General features: G+C 40.8%; 3 protein-coding genes across 4 annotated transcripts; 1 reads left to right on the top strand and 2 right to left on the bottom strand.

Annotated features, from left to right (window-relative positions):
• Window positions 1-361: 361 nt before the first annotated feature.
• HNRNPH2 (heterogeneous nuclear ribonucleoprotein H2) lies at window positions 362-6153 on the bottom strand. Of its 2 annotated transcripts, none has more exons than XM_036932753.2 (2): window positions 6009-6153; window positions 362-1928 (listed from the first exon to the last, which is right to left on the bottom strand). In XM_036932753.2, exon 2 carries the CDS (start codon window positions 1873-1875, stop codon window positions 526-528), a length of 1350 nt encoding a protein of 449 aa, XP_036788648.1. In that variant the 5' UTR covers window positions 1876-1928; window positions 6009-6153; the 3' UTR covers window positions 362-525. The 2 variants fall into 2 exon arrangements, with proteins under 2 accessions (XP_036788648.1, XP_036788647.1); XM_036932752.2 differs by having other exon boundaries at window positions 5997-6147.
• A 210-nt stretch (window positions 6154-6363) lies between these two features.
• GLA (galactosidase alpha) lies at window positions 6364-14703 on the top strand. Its single transcript, XM_036932788.2, has 7 exons — window positions 6364-6594; window positions 9959-10133; window positions 11107-11284; window positions 11801-11892; window positions 13369-13530; window positions 13730-13927; window positions 14299-14703. Exons 1-7 carry the CDS (start codon window positions 6401-6403, stop codon window positions 14560-14562), a joined length of 1263 nt encoding a protein of 420 aa, XP_036788683.1. The 5' UTR covers window positions 6364-6400; the 3' UTR covers window positions 14563-14703.
• Window positions 14704-17249: 2546 nt separating this feature from the next.
• On the bottom strand, window positions 17250-19665 carry RPL36A (ribosomal protein L36a). Its single transcript, XM_057495370.1, is given in 7 exon segments — window positions 17250-17412; window positions 17712-17834; window positions 19164-19231; window positions 19417-19433; window positions 19435-19475; window positions 19477-19518; window positions 19600-19665. Coding segments are annotated over 7 exon segments (378 nt in total). The 3' UTR covers window positions 17250-17391.
• Window positions 19666-24513: the final 4848 nt, after the last annotated feature.

Genomic DNA, 24513 nt, shown 5'->3' with positions numbered 1-24513 from the left:
GAATCATAGACACAGCTCCTATATTTGAGTTTTACAGAAAAGCATGTTTCTCAACATGCATCCAAAGTTTTCAATGTATTGTGGTATAAGAGCAACATTTAACATAAGTGAAACTGCTTTAACCTAAATACGCTTACTGCTTAGGTATACTCCTACAACATAACTAACTTGAGGAAAGCTGAAAATTGTTTTAACAGTTATGGTCAATACTGAACTTTGTTATTACATCCTAGATGAATGTTTCAGTGTTCAAAATTACTGAGCTTTAAGTTTTAAAACAATCTTGACTTCCACTTTACAGTAAGCATGAATCACAAGCCTGTAATGCAAAACTGTTAAACTTAAATTTTTTTCTTAAAAAAAATGAAAGGAAGAAAGAAAAAACCTGACCAAGAGTGATCAGGATCAATGATATATCCCATTTACCAGTCACGCTGGATATGCTAGACATCCCTCCCATTCTATTCAACTCCCATAAATGCACAGCTTTTGTTTCTATAGTAGCTGTTTAGTACTGTTCTCGACCTAAGCGAGGTTTGACTGATAGTCACTGGAGTTTTCCTGCAGAACCTGGTCATATCCACTCATACTGCTTTGACCACCATAACCACCTCCATAACCACCACTCAGCTGCTGGCTAGCAGGACCCCCATAACTAGACTGGTTGGATAAGCCCATCCCTCCCATCATTTGGCTACCGTAAGCACCACCACTTGCTCCTGCTGTAGAATTCAAAAAGAGCTCTACATAGCTATGATCGTAAGCACCCCCACTTGTCCCTGCAGTAGAATTCAAGAAGAGCTCCACATATCTGTGTTGCATATTAGCTTTGTCTTTTGCCATAGCTGCCACAGCATCTTCATGAGTAGCAAATTCAACATCTGCCTCACCAGTAACTCTGCCATCGGGTCCAATTTCAATGTGCACTCTCATGGGGTTGAGAGGTGAGAAAAAATTGTAAATATCATTCTCAGTGGCTCTATAAGGTAATCCCCTCATGTGTACACAGTGCCCTGTGGTGCTCTGGAAACTGGACCCACCATCTCCATATCTATGATCTGACATTCCTGAAAAACAGTAATTGAGGTCTCTTCCAAATCTATCAGACCCAAAGCCATACCCATCATTATAGCCACCATAGTCATCATAGCCTCCATACCCTCCACCATAGGCACCCCGTCTCATCCTTTCAAACCCAGCCCCTCTGCCAATGCTATTATACCCTCTGCCAGCCCCGGGCCTATCATAGGGACCCGGCCGCTGCATAGCCATGAGCTTCCGAGGGGGATCATAGTGGGTTCGGACTTCAGCTCGGCTACTCTTGAAGATTTCAATGTACCTGTGCCCTATTCTTTCCTTGTGTTTCTTTAAGGCCTTTTCAGCTATCTCCTGTGAAGCAAACTGCACAAAGGCCTCCCCTGTGCTCCGCCCCTGAAAGTCCACCGGCAGTGTCATCCCATTTGGCACAATTTCCAACCCTGAAAAGAACTGAACAATCTCTTCCTTGCTACAGCCAAACGGGAGTCCTCTGAGCCGGACAAAACCATCGTTGGCAGTATCAGGACTATTCGGGCCTGTATGCTTTAACACCCAATCCATTTCAACACTGTTGGACTTGAATACTTCAACATATCTGTGCCCCATGGTTTCTCTGTCCTTCTTCAAAGCCAATTTCACTTCATCTTCGGATTCAAGTTCGACAAACGCTTCGCCACTTGGTCTGCCTTCTCTGGTGTAGATGAAACGAATACCGGATGTGCCATTTTGGATTTTGCAATCAGAGAAGAAGCGCATCACTTCATCGGCTGAGCAGGACCAGGGTAGGCCCCTGACCTTCACCACGAAGCCCTCCCTGCCTTCTGTGCTCAACATCATGGTGACTGTTGGGCTCTTGGTGGCAAGCTTGACTCAAAGCAATTTCAATGTAGCTGAAAAAATTAGAAGACTCTTGTCATGGAAAAATGTTCAAGATATAGTAAGAGAAAAAGGCAAACTATTAATATAAAGCTCAATTACACTGATAGCTTTTTTGTAAGACAGTCACATAAACAAGAAGGCTGCATCAAATTTCTAACTCATTCAATCATTTGACGATTATTTATTTGATACCTATTAGTGTTGGATACCATTAATGGTAGTTATTTCTGGGTGGTAGGATTATGAAAGCTTTTTGTTTCAGGGAATGTATTCTTTGGACATTTCTGTATGTTCTAAGTTTTCTACATTGACCATATATTAACACCATAGTCAGAAAATAAAAAGGCATAAAAAATTAACAGCAACAAAAACAGTGGAAATCATCAACAAGTAAAAGATAGCTATGTCTAATAACCTAAAAATGAAAAATTTCATTACATCAAAAGTAAAGTTAAACAGAATTAAAAGGAAGAATGCACTTGAGAAGATACCTACAACACACACATTAATATCCTTATTATATAAATAACTCACACAAATTAATAACATCAGAGAAATATTAAGGCCTAAGAGATAAATGGAAAAAAGATTTATGGGCAATTATGGGCAATTCACGCATTCATTTTACATTTTTCAGTTGCCAGGTCTAGTACTCAGCTCTTAAATGCAAGAATCAATAAACCCAAAAAGGGTTTATGGTCCTACAGGGACACTGTCCAGCTTTACTGAAGACAAAAAGTCAAATATACATTATCTCTGCTATGAAAGGATTCTGTATAGGGTGAATAGGGTGAAAGTGGTATAAAGCAGAGACTGGATGGTCAATTCTATAGTTGGCACAGAATTGTTAAACAGACAAACCATTTCAGGAATCCATAAACGAATTTTTAAAACTATGATAGAGCACAGAACAGGAGGCAGCAAGGCAGGAGGTAAATCTGACAAGACAGAGATCAGATCCCAAAGGCCTTATTTGATAGACAAACCCTACGGGCCTTTTCAGGTTTTAAACAAGGGAGTGAGGGGAGAGGAGGGGAGGGAAGAGAAAGGGAGTGGGAGTGAAGTCGTAAAAGTCCTTTCAGATAAATCACCCTGGCAACAGTGTGGAACTCAAACAGTGGGAGTTGGGTGACATAAGCAAGATTAGTTAGAACCCTGATCTCTTAGAAGTATGTTAAAGGATTCACCTAAGGCAACAGCACAGTTTAAATTCATTTTTAAACTGTAACGTAAGCATTCAAAGCAGTGGACTCTTTGGGACTTGATTAAGATTAAATATAGGGATAATACAGATATGAGGATACAAGAGAGTTGTCTGGGAATTAATCACCATTTTTCACCCTTCAAGGCAGTTAAAATTAAATAGCAAGGATAAGTCAATGCTGATATTCAGGGTTCACAAACTAATACACTCCTACAAGAACGCAAGTTAATACAGTATTTCTGGAAAGCAATTTGCATGTATGTATTACGCCGTTTGATACAGTAAATCCACTTCAGGTTACGTGCCTTTAGGGGAAGATCTGAAATTCAGACAAAAGATTTAGAGAGCTATATATTCTCCAAAAGGTTAGAAAGAAGAATATTACACAATTTAAAAATTATAAAAATGTTTTAAAAAATTATAAAAACGTTTAATAATATGAGAAAATACTTATGCTATAATCTAAAGTGACCCAAGATCACAGCTGCCTTATAATCTTAACTATGTAAAATATGTATGTTCAAATATCCTTTAATCTTGTTGGAATTCCTTCTAGGAACCTGGTCAACAGAAATACAAATGCTCACTCTTTGTAATGGCAGAAAATTAGAAACCTAACTATCCATTAATAGGGGAATGGCTGAATGAATTATACCTTATCCTTAAAATGGGATGCTATGCAGCTGTTAAAAAAAATCTGCCCTGACCTAGGAAGATTTCCAAAATGTATTAAATGAAAGAATATGCATAGTACGATCCTACTTATTTTAAAATATGAGCATGCATGTAATGCATAGCAGCTGCCCTGAAAGCATATAATACAAACTTGTTTTTTGAGAAAACAGGAACTGGAGGGTAGGAAGAGTGAAGTGGATTTTCACTTTTTACCCTATATACTTCTATACAGTTTTAATTTTTTTTTTTTGAGAGGGCATCTCTCATATTTATTGATCAAATGGTTGTTAACAACAATAAAATTCTGTATAGGGGAGTCACTGCTCAATGCACAATCATTAATCCACCCCAAGCCTAATTCTCGTCAGTCTCCAGTCTTCTGAAGCATAACGAACAAGTTCTTACATGGTGAACAAATTCTTACATAGTGAATAAGTTCTTACATGGTGAACAGTACAAGGGCAGTCATCACAGAAACTTTTGGTTTTGATCACGCATTATGAACTATAAACAATCAGGTCAAATATGAATATTCGTTTGATTTTTATACTTGATTTATATGTGGATCCCACATTTCTCCCTTTATTATTATTATTATTATTATTATTTTAATAAAATGCTGAAGTGGTAGGTAGATGCAAGATAAAGGTAGAAAACATAGTTTAGTGTTGTAAGAGAGCAAATGTAGATGATTAGGTGTGTGCCTGTAGACTATGTGTTAATCCAAGCTAGACAAAGGCTATAAAACATCCACGGATGCAGAAGATTTCTCTCAAAACGGGGGGTGAGGTTCTAAGCCTCACCTCTGTTGATCCCCAATTTCTCACCTGATGGCCCCCCTGCGACTGTGCCTGTCTTAGGTTGTTCCTCCCTTGAGGAATCTTACCCGTCTCTGGCTAACCAGTCATCTTCCGGGGCCATACAGGGAAATTATACAGTTTTAATTTTTAAAAACTACTGTAAATGGAATAAAAAGAATGTTAAAAAAATACATGCATGGGGAATATGTGACATGTTAATAGTGGTTACTCTAGTGGTAAGTTACAGCTTTTTCAATTTTTTGTACATTCTTAATTTTCTACAGAGAATAATTCTTTTTATTCCAGCAAAAGAATAAAAAATAATAAAATGTTCACTTTTCTGGGATTTGGTATATCAAGTTTTATAAAATGTTCTAATTTTATATGTGGATGGCTCATCTGACATAGTCAGGGAACACTGGACCTCTTAGAAGTAAAGTAAAAAGTGTAACAGAACTGCCATAAAACTGCACTGAGGAGTCAATTCAACAAACACTAATTGTCTACTAAGTGCCTGGCACACTGCATCTGCAGTGATAAGCTTTCCTATAAACTGTCTATAGGTCTGAGTGGCAGATTTACGGACTGGTTTTTTTACCTGCCTTCTCTCTTGGATAACCCATCCCATTTAATGTCCCGCAGCATTCTAGGCTTTAACATCCCCTGTGTGGTGGCAGGGAGGTTCTGCTTCAGACTGTATCTCCTGGGAAGGGCACAAGAACTCTGTTGCCTGAAGTAGGAACCAGGATTCCATCTGTGAGTTAGGAATTTGTATATTTATATGTGTGTTACACACATACTTTTTATAGACCATAATGTTGAGAAGTTATCTCCGGGTGATGAATTACGTGTATTTTTAAAATTTATAGTACACTGTTATTTTTCGAATGTTCAAAATTGAACAGATTGTCTGAAGCAGAAACATAACGTTATTTAAATATTCAATTCAGTTAAAACATTTCTTGGGCACCTCTGTCAGGCACACAGTATTTGCTTAGATGTGACTCTACAGATAAAATTCACGTGGTGCCTCCCCCTACAGACAATCAGTCAGTGGAGACTGAGTGCCTGAATGGGTGGACTAGCAGTCGGACCACTGGTCTCAAAATTGGATTTTCCTAATCCATGGACGGGGTTTTCAAGCGTTTTTCACCTTACGGTTTCTCTTAAAGGTTCCCTGAGACCCGCCCATACAGCAAGACATACAAAAACAGACAGTCACGAACGTCCACCATTTCCCCACCAGGCGCAGCAAAGGCGGCTTCCCGGCACTGAGAAGGGGGGAGGGGGAGCGGGGGAAGGGAAAGCGGAGAGCGAAAAAGGCGGAGGCGGCCCGCGGACCTCGCTTTGGTCTTCATCATCACCACCCCCAGGGTCCCAGTTCCCACCCACACACCAACCTCCAAAAATACCGGATAATTTTCCTCCTTCTTCCCTCAGACGGCTATAGCGAGACGGTAGACGACGACCAGAACTACTTCTGCTCACGTAAGCGATAGATCACGTGATCGCCTACGTCATGTGAGATTGCGGTCACGTGAGCGACTCGCGGCTTAAACTCCGGATCACTAAAGTGCCGCACTCCTTTCTGGTATGGAAATAGGGAGGGACAATATCAAGAAAGAAAGACTGTGATTGGTCACGCTGCGTTTTACGTACCTGATCATTGGTCCGCCTCTGGGGATAACCGTCCCAGTTGCCCGAGAAACAATGACGTTATTATTAGTAACTCACCGGTGATTGGCCCGCCTGTAAGGTCAAATTTAAAAGCCCAGGTGATCTGTACTACAGGATTACAATAGCGATGAAGCTGGTGAGTGGAGTCTGGCAGCCGGACTACATGCCGGCGCTTTCCCTCCTGGCCCTGGTTCTCTGCGGGGACCTTGGGGCCAGAGCACTGAACAATGGCTTAGCGATGACTCCTACCATGGGCTGGCTGCACTGGGAGCGCTTCATGTGCAACACTGACTGCCAAGAAGAGCCAGATTCGTGTATCAGGTATCAGAGATACTGGCTACCCCCGCCCCTTCGCCTTTCCGTGCGTTTGGAGGAATGGGGGGGGGGGTCTCGGCGGGAATATATGAGCCCAAGAGAAAGCTCCCCTACTGCTGCTCCTTTATGCAGCCAACTGCCCGGAAGGGAACTAGCCCCAAACCTTCTCCGTGTGACTCTTCTTGGGGTGAGAGTCCGGGCTGCAGGCCCTGCTTCTCCGTCTCTCTCTCTGCCTGATCCCCCAGCTAGGGACTCTTTTCCATTCACCATCCAGTTGGGTTCAGACCTTTCTTCTGAGCTGCTGCTCTGCCTCTGCTGGGGTACTAGGAAGTGAGCACAGGCTTCGGTGAGTAGGAGAGATAGAAGACTAAGACTTCGTGGCACTTCTCCTTTTTGAGTCATGGGTTCCTTAGCGGTAACTGAAGGGAGTTTAGAGGGACCATGGAGTCTCTGAGATCTCCCCACCTGCTCACCCTTGAGTGTGGTGGCAGGCTGGAAGGTTGACCTGGAGGAACTTTACACAGGTATCACCCTCCACCCCCAACAAACCGCCCGATCTGAAAGTAGAGTGTAACCATGAAACCTTTCCTAAGCCGAAATAGCATAAAGGAAAGCAGCAATTACCATTAATTTATATGCAGAAATTTTGAGCATTCCCGGACCCCAAAAATAACCTCTCTCGGGCTTTTCTGATACGTTAGGACACATTGTGCTAAAGGAAGCACAAAATAAATCAAGATACAGCACAGATGGTTACACATAATTCAAAATTCTGGTAGCTTAATGCTGAGCTGCTGTGTGGTTGCTGGGGAAGGAGTTTGTGGGGGGCCACTCAAGCTCCTCTGGGTGCTACCTCTATAAGCACGCCCTGCAAATCAAACAATGCTATTTTCGCTTTTTGCCTTTTTTCATAAAAGCAAAAATCCTCTTCGATTTCTTTCAGTTAGTGAAAACAGGCACTAATGCAGGTGTTTCATAAAAATGAAGTGGCCTAATTAGAACCTTGGAAAGACAGAGGATACCTGCATATGGAAGGCAAGGGTATATGAGGCTGGATAAGATTGGTGTCATACCTGGCTGAGCCACACATTCCTGGTCTGTAAATTGGGATAACTCTTCACCTCACTGAGCAGACTCAGGAGGAGCTGTAAAATAGTTCTTATCTCACACAGGTGGACTTTCAGTGAGATAACCCATTTAAAGTACGTAGCACAGAGCAGTGCCTCAGCCCTCAATTAGTCAGATAGAACAAATATTCTTAACCCTGAACCCATGAGAAAAATTAATACAAATCTGCAAATATAAGTGTGTGTTTTTCTGAAAAGAGGATCTTTAGCTTTGTTCAGATTCTCAAAGGGATTCATGATCTAGAAGAGGTTAAGAATAATTGATAAATATTGTTAAAAACATAATGACACCCGTGGTGCAGAGGCCCCTCTACAAAGCAATGGTCATGGAACATCCCAATGCCCATAAGTTATCATATATTATAAAGCATGTCTTGACAGAAAAGTCAGGATGTTAGTCAAACATCACAATTAATTGGCCTTTTAGGATTCAGACTAAATTCATTGTGACCCTGGGGTAAAGTGTGTAGCAATTGTGCCCATCACATATGTTTTTGTCTTTCTTTTTTTCCTAAGTGGTGATTGTCTTGTTTTTGTATCTGATAAAGCTAATAAATAATCGTTGCAAAAAATGTAGATAGTAGAGTACAATGATAATAAAATTTCCTCTCATTCTACCAGCCAGAAATAATCATGGTTAAAATGTTAATATACGACCTTGCAACTTTTTTCTATGGAATAAAAACATTTATTTTCATTATTTTCCATAGAAATGAGATCACGTTTATGTCATGAGTGGTTAACGACCAGACTGGAAGTCTGCCTGCCTAGGTTCAAATTGTAGCTCATTATTTCTTAGCCATGTGATTGTGGGCAAATTAATTATCCTTTCTAAATGTAAGCAGAGTTGAGTGCCTGACACAGATTAAGAGCTTCATAAATACAAATTGTATGTATACATTGTAATTTATTTGAGCAATCTCCTGTTGATAGCTGGGGAGACTCTTCATTTTTTTATTATTAACAAAGCTGTGTTAACCATCCCTGTAGAAGTCTAATTACTGGGTTGAACTGTGTGCTCATTTTGTTACATGTTAAGCCATCCTCCCCAAATGTTTTACAACTGCCCATTCCCAACAGTGCATGAGATGTTTTCCCACACCCTGGCCAACACTGTATTTTTGCCACTCTTGAAACCTTGTCATTTGGGTAGGTGTTTTTATTTTCATTTATTTGATTACTAATAACGTTGAACATCCTTTCATATGTTGAATTGGTTCTGTGCAGTTTCTTTTATGGATTGCCTGTTTGTGTTAGTTCCCTATTTTTCAATTGGAATGGTTTTGGTTTGTTTTTTGTCTTTTATACCTTATGAGTATAGTGGTTTTTATACACATTGTTTTTAATATTTATGTATCAAACATCAGTTTCTTCCTTTATGATTTCCGGCTCAAGCATCATGCTGAGAAAGAAGGTCCTTTCCTACCTGAAGATAATATAGTCACTTACATTTTCTACTAGTATTTTTATGAATTTTAAAAATCTTTACTCCATCTGGACTTCATTCTCCTCTAAGGAATACCACATTTAGTATATCTAAATTCCATGGTACCTTCCAGATGGCTGAAAGGATCTCTTGCTGAACTTTCTAATTCCATTGATCTGTGTATTGTAGTGCTACTGGTACTACACCAGCTTCATTTATCTTTTATAGAATGTTCATGTGTTAAATCTTTTAGGTGAACTTTTTGAATAATGTTGCCAAATGCCTTAAAAAGTCCTTTTTGTTCAGTTTTATTAAATGTATAAAAGTGTGTGTGGTGAATTAGCTTGTTTTTAATATTGAGTATTCTTATTCAAGAGCAAATTGTTATCTCCATTTACTCAAATCATTTGGGAACATCATAGTTTTATGTATACAAGCCCTGCATATGTCTTATCTCTGCGTATTTTAGTCTTTTCTGTTGCTTTCCTGTGAATGCTATCTTTTTCTCCAAGTTATTATTGATATCTAAGGAAGCTATAGGTTATGTTATTTTATAGTTTCTTACTTCACTGATCTGATAGCCTTTTCAATTCATATATTTCTGTATTGTTTGGGGTTCTTAGGGTAGAAGTATTAAGAGGGGATGGAATGGAGAAGGAAAAAAGGCCTAGTCTATTTTACCTTGCAATGGTTGTGACTACCACCAAACTATTACTAGATTCTTTTTTAAATTGTGAAACCCTGAGGTACCTAACAAATAGGAGTACCCAAGCATTTATTTAATGAATTGTAATGATTCTTGGAATTTCTCTTTCAGTGAGAAACTCTTCATGCAGATGGCAGATCTCATGGCCTCAGATGGCTGGAAGGCTGTAGGTTATGAGTATCTCTGCATTGATGACTGTTGGATGGCTCCCCAAAGAGATTCAGAAGGTCGACTTCAGGCAGACCCTAAACGCTTTCCAAGAGGGATCAGTGGCCTAGCTAATTATGTGAGTTTATAGATAATTCTTTTCCTGTTCAGCAGATTATAAGCCCTTCTATACCAAGCTCTTTAGGAAACACTTAGAAACTAAAATAGCTGCTGTTATCTGAACACTGAATTGGAAGGCTTATCAGGTGGAATTTTCATCCCATTAGCAGATCAGTGTTTTACAACAGCTCTTGACAGCCCATCTAGAAATTTTTCTCCTTTTGCTGAAACCATTGAATTCTCTTGGAGGAAAAAAGAACTTGGTTCTTGATATGTGTGCATATATTTCCATATAAGCTTTGAACAGCTATTGTAATTGTACTATAAATAGAATTTTAGAATGTGGAAGAAATATATTCTGGAGACTGCTAAAGAGTAATACACTAGTTATTACTGTAGTAATAGAGTCATAAGTCAATTATGAATACAAAAAAGAAAAGTGGGGTTTTATAGCCAATGAGCTGCTTGAGGGGTTCTACTAAGATGGAAAATTACTAAGAGGAGGGATTCTTGCTAAAGGCAGGCCAAGGACTTGGACATCAGTGGTGAGGGATGAGGAACTCGATCAAATACCAAGAGCTGGGGGATGACCTAGCAGAATTCTTGTTGAAATGACATGGAAGGCCAAGGTTGAGGCTTTTGAAAAAAAGGCTGAGAGGAGCCTATGGTTTGGTTAAGCAGAGTCTTAGTCCAGATAAAACTATCATTGCCCTGGAAAGGCAACTTTTAGGATCTCATGAGAGGAAGGTTAGAGCAGCTGTTAGCTTTCCCTCCAGTTCTGTGCTATAGCTTACATGTAGAGTCTGAACTCAGCAGAACTGGAAACTTGCCCCTTTGTCTCTCAACACTCATCTGGATAATTCTGGGGGTTTGTGGGGGAAAAAAGCCCCCAGTACCTGGTGAAGTTTGCTTGTCTCTGCCCCCAGCCTGGAGTGCTTCTGTCTACTTCATGATTGGCATTGTATTGTGGTGACTCTTTCCTCTCATTTCAGGTGCACAGCAAAGGATTGAAGCTAGGGATTTATGCAGATGTTGGAAATAAAACCTGTGCAGGTTTCCCTGGGAGTTTTGGATACTATGACATTGATGCCAAGACCTTTGCTGACTGGGGAGTAGATCTGCTCAAATTTGACGGTTGTTACTGTAACAGTGTGAAACTTCTGGAAGATGGTATGTTTCATTCAAGAGATTTAGCCATGAGCAAAGGGAAGAACTTTGAGGCCAAGGTAACTGAGCAGCCAAAGAACTAATCTTTACATTTTAGATACCAGTCACAATACTAGAAATAATTATTCTCAATGTGCCAGAGCTCCGTGCCTTTATACATTCATTCATTCATGTATGTAAAATCTATACATGCCTAACCATGGCTACTATTGTGTACTTTTAATTCAAGGGCTCTGAGTTGATTACAAATAGTAATTGTAACTCTCCACTACATCACTTGGAAAAGCATTCAGAATGTCAGAAAATGGAGCATTTTCATTCCTGCCTGTCATCAATATATGCACCATCCCACACTCCTCAGAACAATTCCAGCAGTCTACTAGACACAATCACAGAGCAGCCACCTGTCTCTGCTCCTGGTTTAAGAAAAAGATGGCCTTCTGGGTAGTCTCTTTTTAAAATATACGGCCCTTGCTGGAAATTCCCTTGCTTTATTTTACTCATTGTTTCCTCATACAGGTTATAAGTACATGTCCTTGGCCCTGAACAAGACTGGCAGAAGCATCGTGTACTCCTGTGAGTGGCCCCTTTATACGTGGCCCTTTCGTAAGGTAAACTAATGAGCTCAGAATCCAGGAGAGCCTTGCTGATAGATTTTGAGAACAAAGGAAAGGTCTTCTTCAAAGTCCAACCTTACTTAACAGTCTCGTCCTACCATCTCTCCCAGGACCCAGCCACTTCTCACCATCCCCACTGCTATCATTGCAGTCCAAGCTACTATCATCTGGGAAGTCAGTCGTCTTTGATTCTTCCCTTTGTCTTACAGCTCGTAACCTACCCACCAGCAATTCTGTCAGTACTATCTACAAAATAAATCCTGAATCAGCCCACTTCTCTCCATCTCTGCTGCAGGTACCCTCTTTTTCCAAACCACCACCATCTCCAATCCAGAGTGCTACAACAGCTTGATCTACTTCCACTCTCCCTGTACCTTCAGCCATTTTCTACACAGCACCAGGGTTATCTTGTTAAAATGTAAATGGATCATATCACTCCCTGGCCTGAAACCCTTAACTGACTTCCCATTGCACTTGAAATAAAATCAGACTCCACTGATCTGGCCCTGGCCTGCCTCCAACCTCATTTCCCATCACTTTTTCCCTCACTGCACTGGTTTTCTTTGTCCCTCAAAAACCTCAAACCTATTGCTGCCTCAGGGACTTTATGCTTGCATTTTGTTTTCTGCCTTGTACTTCCCCCAAGATTTTATAATTGCTGGCTTCTCAACACTGAGGCCTCAGACCAAATGACACCTATTCAGACAGGTCTTCTCTCCCTACTTTAAAGTAGCCCTCTATCCACTCATTCTTTATTACATTAACCTGTTGAATTTCCTTCTAAGAGCTTAGCACTATATAGAATTTTTTGTTGACTTGCTTTTTGTCTGTCTGCCCCACTATGATATAAGCTCCAGGAGGGCAAGGGCCTTGTCTTGACTATCAGTGTGTCTCTTCCATATGCTAAGTGGTGAATAATTATTTATAGAATGAATCCATTATTTCCTTTGAATCTCTGCAGAATACTCCCACCTCTGTTTCAAAGGTTTTAAACCTGATATCCCTCCCATCTGCCTATCTACAAACTTTTATTTGTTCTGTTAACAAATTATATGCCTAGGATTCAGACTGCCTTATATGCTTGATGAATCCTATGTAATTTTGCAGCTTTTATTTTTACTCATTAAGATCACTTTAGTTATTTCAGATTATAAAAGTAGTAGTACATGTTCATTTTAGAAAAGTTTGAAAATACAGTGAAGTGTAAAAAAAATTAAAATCCTCCATAATACCAGTACCTGTTGGCAAATTCCCAGCATAAAGTCTTAAAGCCATTTTAAGTAGGGATTTTAAGTTATATGGCCTACTTCTGAAGCAAGTTATCTTACAATGAAATTCAGTTATAAGGATTTAGTTCTCCTTATGGAGGCCTTTACTGTGTAAAGGCAAGTGTCTCCTTTAAACTTGACTGTTTTCATTTTGCAAGAATGTTAGTAGAAATTTTAACAGACGAGCTATCTGTTTTCACAGCCGAATTACACAGAAATCCGACAGTACTGCAATCACTGGAGAAATTTTTATGACGTTTCTGATTCTTGGCAAAGTATAAAGAGTATCTTGGGCTGGACATCTTCTAACCAGGAGAGTATTGTTCCCGTTGCAGGACCAGGGGGTTGGAATGACCCAGATATGGTAAGAACCTGAGTGAGCCCTCCTTGTTCAAGCCCCTGCAAGTGGGCCGGTTTCCTCCTTGACATTAAGGTAAATTAGAAGGGCAAGTTCCTCGGGAACAGGCTTTATGTGAGACTACTCAGAGCATGGTTCCATGAAGTGGCTTCTCCCAACTTTAGGAATGTTTTGTCTTCTCATGTGAATTTATTTTTCCTCCCAGTTAGTGATTGGCAACTTTGGCCTTAGTTGGGATCAGCAGATAACTCAGATGGCCCTCTGGGCTATCATGGCATCGCCATTACTCATGTCCAATGACCTCCGGCACATCAGCCCTCAAGCCAAAGCTCTTCTTCAGGATAAGGATGTGATTGCTATCAACCAGGACCCCTTGGGCAAGCAGGGGTATCAGTTTAGAAAGGTATAGTAAGTCATGTTCTATGGGAGAAAATAGGAATTGGCCAAGAACACATTCTTCTGCCTTCTAGTTTACAGCTCATCCATGTTTGAGTGTGTATTTTAAGATGGCTTTATATCCAGTATCAAGGTTGTCCTGGGCCTAAATCTGTTATATGAGGGTATGCATTGATCTTTTGAGAATATTTTTCTTCCTATTATAATCAGTAATGAGGTTCCTTTTTCTTGAATCATTATTTCCAAAACATGCCACAAGATAATATTTAATTGTTCCCAGAAGTGCTCAATAGGTTCTGACAGTAAGACTGAAAGCTACAAGGCAGCTTACTGCTAGTTACCAAGCTATCACACCTATTTTCTTGGCTTTCTTTTCAGGAAGACAACTTTGAGGTGTGGGAACGCCCTCTCTCTCACTCAGCCTGGGCCGTGGCTATGGTAAACCTGCAGGACACTGGTGGACCTCGTTCTTATACCATTTCTATTGCTTCCCTGGGTTGGGGGATGGCCTGTATTCCTGATTGTGTGGTCACACAGATCCTCCCTGTGAAGAAAAAGCTTGGCTTCTATGAATGGACTTCAAGTCTAAAAATGCAAGTAAATCCCACAGGCACTGTTCTACTTCGGCTAAATACAAGTTAGACTGCATAAAGCAGCTTCCTTTAAAATAATATATTTTGTTGCCAAAGTGACTACCCCATTTCTGTCCACCTTTTTCTTCCATTCCCACTTCACCTGTTCCTATTTCCTTGAATAAAATCTTTCAATTGTGCTTTTAAAAAACTTCCATTTCTCAAGAGAACATTTTGGGGAAAAGCTTTTGAAACTCATGCAACTGCTAAGAAATAGCTGCAATTTATTGGGCACTATGCGCCAGACACTGTTCTACACACATAAGGTGTATTGACTCATTTTAATCCTAACAACCCTGAGGCAGATACTTATCCTCCTTAAATTGCAGCCAGATTTTAAATCCTGGCTGTTAACCCTGACTGCAGCCTACTCAGGTACTTGGATGGCACTGCTTACAATCTTAGCCCAAAGGGAAAATAAAAAGGAATCTACTTCAATTGAAGGGCAAAAAGACCCAAGCAGGAATAACCTTGATAAATGAGATTTAGATCTGGAACTGAGGCAACTAAGACACGTAATTTTTATTTTATTTTTATTTTGGTATCATTAATCTACACTTACATGAAGAACATTATGTTTACTAGGTTCCCCCTTCACCAAGTCCCCCCTACATACCCCTTCACAGTCACTGTCCATCAGTGTAGTAAGATGCTGTAAAATCACTACTTGTCTTCTCTGTGTTGCACAGCCCTCCCTGTGCCCCCCACACTATACATGCTAATCGTAATGTCCTCTTTCTTTTTCCCCGCCCTTATCCCTCCCTTCCCACCCATCCTCCCCAGTCCCTTTCCCTTTGGTAACTATTAGCCCATTCTTGGGTTCTGTGATTCTGCTGCTGTTTTGTTCCTTCAGTTTTCCTTTGTTCTTATACTTCACATATGAGTGAAATCATTTGGTACTTGTCCTTCCCTGCTTGGCTTATTTCACTGAGCATAATACCCTCTAGCTCCATCCATGTTGTTGTGAATGGTAGGATCTGTTTTTTTCTTATGGCTGCATAATATTCCATTGTGTATATGTACCACATCTTTATCCATTCATCTACTGATGGACATGTAGGTTGCTTCCATTTCTTGGCTATTGTAAATAGTGCTGCGATAAACATAGGGGTGCATCTGTCTTTTTCAAACTTGGCTGCTGAATTCTTAGGGTAAATTCCTAGAAGTGGAATTCCTGGGTCAAATGGTATTTCTATTTTGAGCATTCTGAGGAACCTCCATACTGCTTTCCACAATGGTTGAACTAGTTTACATTCCCACCAGCAGTGTAGGAGGGTTACCCTTTCTCCACAACCTCGCCAACATTTGTTGTTGTTTGTCTTTTCGATGATGGCAATCCTTACTGGTGTTAGGTGATATCTCACTGTGGTTTTAATTTGCATTTCTCTGATGATTATCTTTTCATGTGCCTGTTGGCCATCTGGATTTCTTCTTTAGAGAACTGTCTATTCAGCTCCTCTGCACATTTTTAAGTTGGATTATTTGCTTTTTGTTTGTTGAGGCGTGTGAGCTCTTTATATATTTTGGATGTAAGACACGTAATTTTTATGGAAGAATCAAGAAACATCCCACCACCTAGGATTCCAACTCCCAAGGTTGTTTGCCATCTAGATTCAACAAATGCAAATGGCTTACTTTCACAATTATTATGACCTAAATTACCAGACCTCTGAGCAGAAGACTGCCCCCCCACTTCAAGATAATCGCCTTCTCTTGAGGCTGTGATAAGGCAATGAGCTTCAAATTCGGGGATGTGGGAATGGATCATTTTTAAGAGAACTTTCAGACATTACAATTCTTTCTATAGCTGGTGTGCCCAAGGACCAACCTGTAGTGAAAGCTTCAAGCCTGTTCCATCACCATCTCCCCTTTTATGACCACCCTTCTCCCACATGAGCAAAGGTGTGCTTCTCACCCATCCAGAATGCATGACAGGACAAAAACCAAAAGGCTCAAAATACAAAATCCATGTTATAACAATTCCTTTGCCTGTCAGGTGATTATGAACTGTTTTCAATAAAATTGGAGGACTATCAGTTGATAAAAATGGAAGTAAAACTGGTAAACCCAGACTTATTCACCCTTGGCACAAAAGCTAATTTGGAAGAAAACTGCTCTACCTCACTGATGCACCTCTAGTTACCAAAACATGTAGCCTACTTGCCTTCAGGGTTCTGCCACACAAGCATGAAAAGCTGAATAGAATGAAGTATAAAACAGTATACCAAAAAAGGATATAAAACTTGCAACTATTAGGCATTTTTAAAAATGGATTATCCCCAACAGATTCCATTAGTAAGTTTAATTCATTCAGAATTATCTTTGTAGGTATTTCAACATGATGAAAATAATCTGTCTAATTTGAAATTTGAGGGGGTATGTCAAGATGTTTAGGGGACATGAGCATTAAGTCTGAGGACAATTTAGTATGCTGTGCCTAGAGAACTGGGCTGAAATTCCTCATTAAAATGATTCAAGTAATGAAGGTGTAAGTATGAGACAAATGATTTTGCTTGTTACTGACAGCTAGTTTCAGGTATCTACTTCTATGTCCCATGATAACCAATCACCTTTGACTCTTAATAGCAAAGGGAATCCCTTGAAGCCCCAAAGTGCCAAATAGAACAACCATAACATCTGATAAGAGTTCAACCTGTCAGATTCCATCCAAAATGAGTAAAGTGCCCAGAAGAACCATCAAGCATAAATTTCCCCACAGGGGGAATTTTATTGATGGCACTAGTTTATTCCCCTCCCAAAAGGCCAACTGCAACCAAATGAAGTGAAATAACATAACCTCATAATTTTATGGTCTTACGGTTTTATAATTTTATGAAGCTTAGAACTGGATCACTTGGCCCTGTAATAGAACAGAAAAAGAAAAGGTGAGTTTTTATATTTTGCAATGAATCCCAATTCTATCAAGAACAGTGCCTATTCCTAAAGGATCACCATCCTTTATTACAGCAAGTCTCATTCTCCCTTTCCTACTCATTGCAAAACCACACCAAAAACCTTATACTTTCAGCTATGATTAAGTTATTTTGAAAGAATGGTCCCTTATCTTGATGCCACAATAAGTGGGTAGAAATAAAGAGTAACCTCTCCAATATAATAAAGCAAGAAAAAATATGGCATCTTCTGCCCATAATTATATACCTTTCTCTTCTTATTTTCCCCCAATTCAAAATGTTTGCATCTCTTAATAGCCAGCATTCTCTTAGATCTGCAGTTGGGCTCAACACATTCAAGCCTCAGCACAATCTTCTTTGTAGTTTTAGCCTGGAAAAAAAATAAGTCAAAACCTTCACAAACTACTGCAAAAAACCTTTCTTCAAAAATATGACTATCTTCGATTAGGTACTACTTAAAATAATAGAGTTGTGACAGTCTGTATTTAGCTATAGGGAGAAAACAATGTTGAAGAAATGTGAAAATCCGTGGATTCAAGAGAAAATGTATTAGCAAAGGTAGTTTTTTTTAATCTAATTGCTGTGAAGTTCTCCATTCACATCCAACCAACATCCTAGAGGTTTTACCAAACAAACACTCATACCATCTGAAATTTGTGGCCTTTCAACAGCTCTGTACAGTTAAGTATTCCACACAACCCAAATGGGTCAACCAAGTCCATGCAACTATGACATAAACACAATTTGTCCAATTGATTAAATAGGGTTAATAATTGTTAAGACCCATAACTCTCCAGAGACGACCTACAATTATCCCTAAAATGCATGCATATTCAACTGTATTATTTAATTCAAGGTACACTCCCCACTAATACTCAACTTTTTAAGTCTGGTCCTATGGTCAGAACTGTACTGCTGCTGGTTAGCAGTTCTCAAAGCAAAAACCTGGCTAGAATCTCCCCATCTTCTATTAGTTACCCAAATGTGAAATGTCAATTAAAAAATCAAGCATTCTTTTTACCACCTTGAAATCAAACCATTTATTGTGTCTAAATGAACACTAAAGCCATTCCTTAACACTCCATGGAACCAGTGGAATAAGGAGCCAAGTGCCAGAGAAACCCTGTTTGTGGGAATGCTACCTTCCAGGCACTGTGTACTTTAAGCGGTAGCCAAATCACCTGGGGGTGTAACAGAAACTGGTTTGGCCTGAGAATGACATATTCCAGGAGACCAGCAGAAGGCCTAAATGGCAATTTTAAAGAGCTTTAAGACTTCATGATAGGTAGACTGACTGCAGGTTTCTGTGCTGAGAAGCAAAGAATTCTTACTGCAGGCAAGAGCTGAGGATTCACTAGCACGATGACAGGGAACAGGGTAAAAGGAAAAATTTACTGGTATACTCAAACTTCAACCTTTAGAAATGCAGGGCACATTCCTTAACTTGATGTTTGCCTCTTCAAAAAGGGAAAGTCAAAAAATATAAAGCACTGAGATAGTGCACTACTGTAAACCAGAGTTAGACCTGGCTTGCACTCCCAGCTCCATTGCCCACTAGATATTACTGCAGGTAATTGAGGTAACTTTGCTGAAACTATGAAGACACATACCTATATTGTAGAAGTGTGTGGGTTAGATACAAATGCCAAGTTCTCTACCAGTTAAGTGGGAAGCATGTCAAATAGGAATTACTACTAACCTTTTTCCGGAAAATCAGCTTAGTCTGTCCACCATAGCCACTCTGCTTCCTGTCATAACGCCGCTTTCCTGGGAGAAGAAAAAGTTATTTGTTAGGGTATACCCAAGATAATAAATCACAACAGCCCCTTGGAAGCCTTACAGCTTTTATTCTGGGCTTTCTAGCACAAACAGCAACGCCAAAGCCGGGATGGTGGATACTGGGCTCGTAGAATAGACGAATGTCACATTAAAACCCAATTACAAACTCTTACCCTGGGCATACAGACTCCTTGCCCTTCTTATACTGTGTGACTTTATGGGGCTGGTGCTTTGCCACACTTACATAAAGTCCGGCGGGTTTTAGTAACGCTCACCTAGTAAATCGTTCAGAAAATGCACTATTATCAGATGCCAAAGGTACGACACGCTACGCGACCCAGCTAAAGCTAAGGCACCCCATGAGGACTCGGCTCTCGAACTCCTCGCTGACAATGCTCTGAGGAGAAGGTGGTCAGCCCCATGTTCTTCAAGTACAGCGGCCTCCGTCCAGCCACAGAGTGGAAGGAGCATATTCACTCCACCCTGGCTAAATCTACCTCTTCGAAACCATAACTTCACTTCCTGGCCCTGAAGCCCGATCCCTTCGGGGTCGATCCCGGCAACACTAGGTTAGTTTGGTACAACGAATCCATGCAGGGGCCTGGGCCCATCCTGGGACGGCACCGCCAACGGAGGTGAGAAGATTAAACTGGCTGCTGCCGGGTCCCCACCCTAAGGTCCTATGAGGCTTGCGAGAACGCTATCCGCATGGAAAGACAAGAGGCTGGACCGGAATCGAAAATATATAGGAGGTTCCCGGTCGCGCTTCCTCATGGGAATCGGCGGGAGCGACCATAGAGTCTAAGGCTCTGTGCGCAGCGCCCTCTGGCGGCTGAGATGACTCGATTCGGAGCCTCACGTGAGAGTTTAAGAGCTCAGCATCCATCCACTCTCCACCCGCGCTTTGCAACTTTTCCTCTCTTCATCACTTTTGGCAGGTGCTGCTATGTAGCAGCGTTAAGTGAAGGAAGCAGTGCTCTTTCCAGATCCTCTGGCTTCCCTGTTCCGATCACCGAGGGAAGCCAGGATTAGAGTCAAGTGGAGGGGTCCTCCACCTCCATGTTCCATTTCTGTTTCACCTCAAAGACACTGGGAACATCTTTAGCCAACTCTCTGCTGGTTCACTGAAGGCTTGGAGGGAGGCATTACTCGAATTCATCTGTCACATGGCTGACTGGTCCATTCAACAAATGTTTATTGAACACCTATTCTGTGTTGGACACTTGTAGGGGAGGAATGCAATGATCAAATCATGCTCATAAATACATAATTACAGACTGTACTTTGTGAAAAAGGAACAATGATCAGCATTAAAACAGAACCCTTTTATTGATGGAGCTAGTTGGCTGACCTAGATTCTGAAAAGTGAGGGTGAGATTGTTCAGCTCCTGCAGTAGCAAGAACAGGCCACAATATAGGAAGTATCCAGCAGCTCTTGCCTCCCCTGCGTACCTTGCAGAAGGCATGTGCTAGGTTTCAAGAGAATCCAGCAGAGAAGGACTGCAGGGTACTGAGCACACAAAATAGATTGTCTCATAAAATTCTCACAATAATTTGAGGTAAGTGGTACTATCATTCCCATTTTACAGATGAGGAAATTGAGGCTGTAAGGATGTTAAACAATTTGCCCCATGTTGATAGAACCTAAGTGGAGCCAGGATGCAAACACAGATGATCTGATTCCAGAGCCTGTATTACTTACCTTTATACAATATGGTTTTTGTGGCCTAGTAATTATAATAGCTAACAATTATTGAACACTTACCACGTGTCAGACATTTTCCTAACCACCCAACATACTACCTCTTTTAATGCTAACAACTCAGGCAGTATGTGCCATTATTAGTATTTAACAGGCAAGGAAACTAAGCACAACAGGAATTAAATTCACTTGCCCAAAGTCACATAAGTGGTTATTTTGTGGAGCTGGAATTTGATGCCCGGTAGTCTAACACCACAGCCTTGCATTTAACCATAACTCCACACAGGGGAAACAGGAGCATCATCAGGGTAGAAGATGATGAGGAGAGAGAATTGGGTGGGGATGCAGGAGGAGGTGCCCATGGATTAGGGGCTAAGAAACTATGATAACCTGGGTTCTCCTGCTTGCATAACCCTCCAGGAACACCCAGAGGTCTGGAGCTGACTCTCTGATTATCCCCTTTTGGTTGGGCAATTTCTGCAAATGAGATACTAAAAATATCACTACTACCAGCTACATTTCCTAAAAGTTTCTTTGCCAAACAGCCAGCCCATAGGCTCACTGCATTTTCTTCTTCTTGCCAGGCTCTTAAGAAGTCTCACTGGCCTTTAAGGAGTTCCCAGATGTGTTGATGTTAGTAACATGGAAGAATGAAGACAGTGGACATGGCCCCTTTTAATCAACTATAGTTCTATCACACCTTGTGTGACATGGCTTTGGTTTTGATTCCTTTCACCAGTCCTGGTCTCTGTTTCGGACTTGCTCCTGTTCATTAATTTCCTTGAAGATAAGGCACACAGAACTGAACACAGGAGTCTAGATATGGGCTGGCCTTGCAAAGTAGGTGGCCTGTTTACTTTCCTCCATCTAGATATCTTACTATTATGAGGAAACCTAATGTCACTCTGGATTTTCTGGCATCCACATTACTGGCATGACATTTCTGTTGATTATTATCAGCCCAAACCCCTGAACCATTTTCACACATGTTCCTGCTATCCCACTTTCACCTGGAGTCCTTTGAAGTTCACTGTCAGTGCCCAGCTATGGGACATGACCCTACCACTGGTAAAATAAATTTTGTTAAAACTGACTTCTCATACCAGGTGATCCAGCTCTTTCTGGAAACTGATTGCTCTTCTGTCATCCAATCTAGCTCACAATAGCCTTGCACCATTCACAGATTAGCTAGGCTACTTTCTATATCTTTCTGAAAGGTCGTTAATAAAAGTGATGAACAGGATATCACCAAGAAAAGAACCTTATATTACTACATTGGGAATCTTTTGAGGTGACACCAGGCCATTCATTTGCACTCTTTGGGTGCAGACCATCTGTCCTCTAGACAAGTGTGTTAGGGGAGTGCTCTTGGGCAGAAGGTACAAAAGTACCTAGGTTAACTTTACCTTTCCCTTGTCCTGATCTCCCATTGTGTACCTATTAATTCCCAGTTTTCCCCCAAGGTGGACCTTGAGAAGGGGCAGGACATGCAACAGTAAGCAGCATCTGATTCTAGGAAAGAGGAGGGAAGAATGTGACTGACTCTCTGGCAGGTGACTAGAGCTGCTGTTCTGGGGTGACGAGTGATAAGACAGACATTGTCCATAAAATAGGGAGACATTTGCAACACTTTTTGCCCAATTGTCTTGTGCAGATGTGAGAATTAACCAACCACTCTGCTATCCTACAAAATGCTTTTTTAAAAAGTTCTGTTGCCTTAAAACTTCCGATGGACTTCTAAAGAGATCTGTGATCTTCCCTACATTAGGATACAGTGCCTGGGGCAAGTAAAGAAAACCATGCCTGCTGTATCAAGGTGGGCAAGCAAATCAGTTACCTGGGGCTTTGCTGCCACCCTGGTCTGCAGCCAGTACTGCCTGCATTTCCTAGGAGAATCTTTTGGGAGAAGATAGGTGCTAGAACTTAGGCTAGGAAGTGTCTGAGGAAACATTCAGGTGTAAGACACCTAGCCTGGTTTATTGCTTTACAGGTTAAAGAGGAAGGTGTAAATTGAATTAATCCCTGATGTCTATCTTAAATGGAGAAAATCAACATCATCAGAAAATGGGGAAGAGCACAAGTCTTTATGTGGGCTTACATCCAGACATTTTTTTTTTGAGAGGTCATCTCTCATATTTATTGATCAAATGGTTGTTAACAGTTAACAACAATAAAATTCTGTACAGGGGACTCAATGCACAATCATTAATCTACCCCAAGCCTAATTCTCATCAGTATCCGATCTTCTGAAGCACAACGAACAAGTTCTTACATGGTGAACAAATTCTTACATAGTGAATAAGTTCTTACATGGTGAACAGTACAAGGGCAGTCATCACAGAAACTTTCGGTTTTGATCACGCATTATGAACTACAAACAATCAGGTCATATATGAATATTCATTTGATTTTTATACTTGATTTATATGTGAATCCCACATTTCTCCCTTATTATTATTATTATTATTTTTAATAAAATGCTGAAGTGGTAGGTGGATGCAAGATAAAGGTAGAAAACATAGTTTAGTGCTGTAAGAAAGCAAATGTAGATGATCAGGTGTGTGCCTATAGGCTAAGTATTAATCCAAGCTAGACAAGGGCAACAAAACATCCACGGATGCAGATTTCTCTCAAAACAGGGGGGGGGTGAGGTTCTAAGCCTCACCTCTGTTGATCCCCAATTTCTCACCTGATGACCCCCCTGCGACTGTGCCTGTCTTAGGTTGTTCCTCCCTTGAGGAATCTTACCCGTCTCTGGCTAACCAGTCATCTTCCGGGGCCATACAGGGAAATGTAAAGTTGGTAAGTGAGAGAGAAGCAATATTCTTTGAAAAGGTTAGCTTTTTACTTCTTTGCAGATTTATGCCCTGTGGGTTTTATGCCCAGCATTTGTCTTGAGGTATCTTTACCACTTGGAAGAATTATGATACTCGGTAAATTCGATATGAGGCACGAATTCTATTTAAGGGTTGTAATTAGGAAGGAAGAAGAAAAGCTATAGAAGTAGCAGATGGAAGAAAACATGGGAAGATTGGTTATTTCTTTGACATATCTTCTTGTAGAGTAACTTAAGCATGTATAGGTTTTAAACTACTAATTAAATTGCGCACACACAGTAACATAATAGGAATACATCCAGACATTTTTATCTGTAGAAACAAATGCTTTCTTAGAAAATGACTCAGCAGGGGGGAGTCTTGTCTTTACCTATGTCAGGCTCAGTACTTTGGGGTCCCTTTCTGAACACTGCACTTCAAGTTTAACTGTGTGACCTTGAGTCCCCTCTGACTTAGAGGACATGAGACTCCAAAGACATGGTTCTTTGTTAATCCCTTTGTTTTATCTTTGCAAGACTGCATTTCTCCTCTTACCTGTAAGTCTCCCCTCCCTCTGCTGACCATGCCCCAGTCCTTCAGGTGTGCATCCCTTTACCTTGGAGAGGTCAGTCTGATGATCTGTCTGCTCAGCCCAGCCCTGTTTAGAGTCCCAGTGGCCCCAGAAACGTTGAGAGGGTTCTTTCAGAGCAGTCTCAAGATAGTAGTGTCAGAGGTCCCAAGCAAATGAAGGG

Source organism: Manis pentadactyla, chromosome X (genome assembly GCF_030020395.1).
Source record: "Manis pentadactyla isolate mManPen7 chromosome X, mManPen7.hap1, whole genome shotgun sequence".
NCBI lineage: Eukaryota > Metazoa > Chordata > Mammalia > Pholidota > Manidae > Manis > Manis pentadactyla.
The sequence above is the reverse complement of the archived record's forward strand: the minus strand, read 5'-3'. Positions and strand labels throughout refer to the sequence as shown.